General features: G+C 66.1%; 1 protein-coding gene across 1 annotated transcript; it reads left to right on the top strand.

Annotated features, from left to right (window-relative positions):
• Positions 1-1,306: 1,306 nt before the first annotated feature.
• On the top strand, positions 1,307-3,291 carry MNEG_11267 (hypothetical protein; the record flags this gene model as incomplete). The annotated part of the gene is made up of 4 exons (XM_014040259.1): positions 1,307-1,340; positions 1,506-1,660; positions 1,771-1,938; positions 2,092-3,291. 4 exons carry the CDS (start codon positions 1,307-1,309, stop codon positions 3,289-3,291), a joined length of 1,557 nt encoding a protein of 518 aa, XP_013895713.1.
• Positions 3,292-4,103: the final 812 nt, after the last annotated feature.

Raw genomic sequence — 4,103 nt, 5'->3', positions numbered from 1 at the left:
GAACCGCCAACACGCATGGGCTCTCGTGCGCCTGCGCTGCTGCTCCCCTCCCCTTGCAGCGTCGCCCACCCCACACTACCACGGTAGTGTGGCCACAACCCCACCCGCCCATCGCCCCCACTGCGACGGCCTGGGCCTTGCCCAAGTGCTAACCATGCTTTGCTTGATTGCTCTGAGTATGCGGACATGCCTTCTGAGCTGCGCTTTGTGCACGTGTCAATGAACCTGCCACACAAGCCCGCACAGGCGCATTTGTGCGCAGAACACACTTGCCAGCACCTGGGGCTTGTGAGCACACACACCTGCTTTGAATGGCGCATGCCGGCCGCCTGACACTGAGTCACTTGATCAACGTTTTATTGTCCAATTCCGTGAGCCGGAGACTCCAGAAGCGGGCGAGATATCAAAACTCTTCATCCTAATACGAATCCACGAAGTGGCCACAGAGTGCGACAAGGCGCGGCAGCCTCTTTTTGGGGCGGCAGGCTTCCAAATGCACCGAATGACGCATCCACAGATGCTTGGCCACTCAAATCAGCAGCGGCAGCAGCAAGGGTTGGCTACAGCATTTTAAACCTCTGCATGCTTACACCATTCAGTGCCCGCCGTCCAACAGGCATGTCCCCAAAGCAGTGCCGGCGGCTGAGTGAGCCCGATGCCCGGCTGCCATTAACGGCTGCTGGACAAATTACAATTTGTTCAGAAATTGCGAGTGTAGCATTTATAGGGATTTAAGACGTGCTTTGAGCCTCTGTTGCATGCACCCATCAAGACATCGCATCAGAGGACAATCAGAATGGTCCTGGGCTGAGGAACCCCTTAGCATGCTGCGCATCCCAGCCCTGTACGGGTCCGCGATGGACCGCAGGCATGCACAGTGTCACGACGCCACGTATCTCAAATCCATACTGGCCAGCTCACTGGAATCATGTACGGGCAGTGTCCAAGGTGGTTGTCAGCCATGAACTGGACACGCACATATAGTGCATAATTTGTGACTGATTGACCCAGCGGTGACCGTGCGTGGCGTCAGCTGTTGCAAGGATGTGCTGCACGGACATGGGCGCGCATAGAGTATCACTTCGGAGTATATATCAACCTACAACCGTGCGAACCTAGAGTCGGGCGCGATCCCAAGATCTGATCTATGCGACTTGCCCTTATTCAAGAAACGTCTTCACGCACAACAGTTCTCAGAGCTCATTGAATGCCAGCCCAGGTGCAGAGGCCGGCGCCACTCTGACAACACCGACGTCTCTCCAAAGCATCACCGGGCTCTCTACGCGCTTTCCCCTGGCCGAAAACGATGCCCAAAAATCGTCCACCGCCGGAAATGAAAGGTGCATGGCCTCTTGTTTGCAGCCGGTAGCGCCACGCACGACGTCCCTGCAACAATCCTAGCTTGCTGCCGCTACCCAACAACCGCCAGCGAACCTGCTGCCCGAGCGCACCGCCTCGACGGCCCGTACGTCGTCCACAACGCGCGCTCGGCACCATCGTCGCAGCCGCAGGTCCCGAATGGGAGCACTGGAAACACGTCATCACGGGCCGCGAGCTGCAGCGGACAGTGGGGGGGCGCGACGAAGTCGGCACGGTGCTGGCGGAGTTCAATGCCATGGCTACCCTGACGCCGCCCGGCGACAACCAGAGCCGCTTCACGGTGAGTCCGCACGGCGGCGCCTGTCGGACTTGCGTGGCTGGGGAAACATGTGTGCAGCTGCCCCCCTTCCCAATTCTGAGATCCCTTCTGCCGCTCATCTGGGCCCCCAGGTGGCCTGGCGGGACGCCGCCGGCCGCTGGCGGTACCCTGATTACTACAACCTGCGGGAGGGGGACACGGCCAGCTGGGCGCAGCTGCGCGGCATGATGCGGGACGGGTTTGTGGACCACCCCAGGCTACCGCATGAGATACGGCAACTGGCGCTGCCGCTGCAGGAGGTGGGGCAGCTGCGGGTTCGTGTGAGTTCATGTGTGTGTGTGTGTGTGTGTGTGTGTGTGTGTGTGTGTGTAGGTGAGTGTGGTTTCACGGCAAATCGCGACGTATCCCCCACTTGCGCACCCTGCAAATCCCCCACACGCCCACGCCCGCAGAACGGCTGGCACCCGCTGCCAGAGCAGCAGCAGGACGAGCAGCGCGCGCGCGGAGAGGAGGCCCTGGCCGCCCTTGGAGGCGGCGGCTCCCTGCCCGGCAACCCCTTGAACAAGAAGCGGGAGGGCCGGGCCGACGGCGCGGCGGCCGCCGGCGGCCCGGCTGCGTCGACGCCGCCGGCGCCGGCGCAGTCTGCGCCAGAGGACGGCGGGGCGGCGCGCAGCGGCAGCAAGGGGACCGGCCAGGGCGCGGTGGCCGGAAAGAGGCGGGGCCGAGAGGCGGAGGAGGAGGAGGGGGAGGAGGAGGAGGAGGAGGAGGTTGTTGTGGTGGTGGATGGTGATGATGAGGAGGGACCGCAGGGCCGGGTAGCTGCCGAGAAGGGGGAGGAGGACGAGGCTGCGGCGGCGGCGGTGGAGGGCGGAAAGCAGCAGCGGCGAGCGCCGGCATTGGAGCAGCCGCCCGCGAAGCGGCGCCGCGGCCGTCCGCGCAAGCTCGTGCCCGTGGCGGGGGTCGCGGCGGCGGCCCCAAGCGAAGCGGCGGCGGCGCCGGCGGCGGCGCCCGGCAACAAGGAAGCAGCCATGCCCAAGCGCAAGCCCGGGCGGCCGCGGCTGGCCGGAGGGGAGTTGGTAGTGGTGGCGGATAGAGGGGAGGAGGGACAGCGGGGGCGGGAAGCGGGTATAAAAGGGCAGCGAGAGGTGGAGGCGGAAGCGGAGGCGACGCAAGAGGAGGGAGAGCAGCAGCGGCGACCGCCAGCTTTGGAGCGCCCGCCCGCAAAGCGCGGCCGCGGCCGTCCACGCAAGCTCTCGCTCGCAGCAGACGCGGGGCCCGCGGCCGCCACCAACAGCGGGGCGGCGGCGGCGGCGGCCGGCAGCGGCGAGGCGGCCACGCCCAAGCGCAAGCCGGGGCGGCCGCGGCTTGACGGCGGGGCCGGCAAAGCGGGCGCGGGGCCGCCGAGTGCAGGCCGAGCGGAGCGCGCGGCCACGAGCGAGGGGGGTGGGGACTTGGGCGACGAATTGGCCGCGCTGGCTGCGGCCTCATTGATCAAGGCGAAGGGCAAGGGGTCCAAGGCGGCAGCTGCGGCAGCCGAGGGCAAGGGCAAGGAGCGGAAGGGCGGGAAGCCGCTGGGCAGCTACCCGGGGCTCACGGGTGAGCGGGCGGGGCTGGGGCGGGGCTGGGGCGGGGACACACGGCGGCGCGGCTGAGTGCGCAGCCGTGGGACGGCGAGCCCCTGTTGTGAGCCCTCGTTGCGCCTCTCACGGACTTGTGGCTGCTGGGGGCAGCCAACCTCTCAACAAGCCGCCGCCCTTCGTCGCCAACGGCACAGCGACCCTGCATGGCCCCCTCCGCTCCTGCCCCCGCCCTCCCTAATGCAAGCTGCCCCCTCCCGCGGTCCCCGGCCCTGGCCCCAGGCCGCGCCTACCCTGCTGAGCTGGCCTTCATCCCCGGGGACACGCTGGTGTCAGAATACACTGCTCCCGGCTGGCGCAGCAAGGGCGGCCCTGGGCAGGTGGGCGCGGCCTTTGGAACCGGGCTTCATGTTGCTGTATGCATTGCACTCCAACACTTCGAAACAAGATTTGCTCCACCAGATTGAGCAGTTGTACTCGGTGTCTGTTCGAGATTTGACGACTTTCGTTGGGAACAGAGTTGGTCGTCGGGATGCCATTGTCTGGAGGGGACGACCCTGCAAGGGAGCGGGGTTGGTCGCTAGGGGTTGGCGGGGGCGGGCGCGAGAGCCTCTGTGGGATGGCGGCTGCGCCGGGGCCCCGGACCCCTGCGCAGCACCGGAAAGTTGACCCCGCCTCTCCTCTTCAGCATCTATCAATCAACCTGGATATTTTGCCGCCCCACCTCACTCATCCGACGTCATCTCATCCCACTTTACCCACCCGCCCCCTCCCAACCGCGACGCTGCTCAGCCCCTGGCCACAGCCACCCGCCAGGCATCACCCACCCCCTACCTGACCCCATCGGCCCCTGGCCAGCCTGTCCCTCCGCTCACCCACACCTGCTC

Source organism: Monoraphidium neglectum (genome assembly GCF_000611645.1).
Source record: "Monoraphidium neglectum strain SAG 48.87 unplaced genomic scaffold scaffold02665, whole genome shotgun sequence".
Lineage (NCBI taxonomy): Eukaryota > Viridiplantae > Chlorophyta > Chlorophyceae > Sphaeropleales > Selenastraceae > Monoraphidium > Monoraphidium neglectum.
This window is presented reverse-complemented; position numbering and strand designations above follow the sequence as displayed.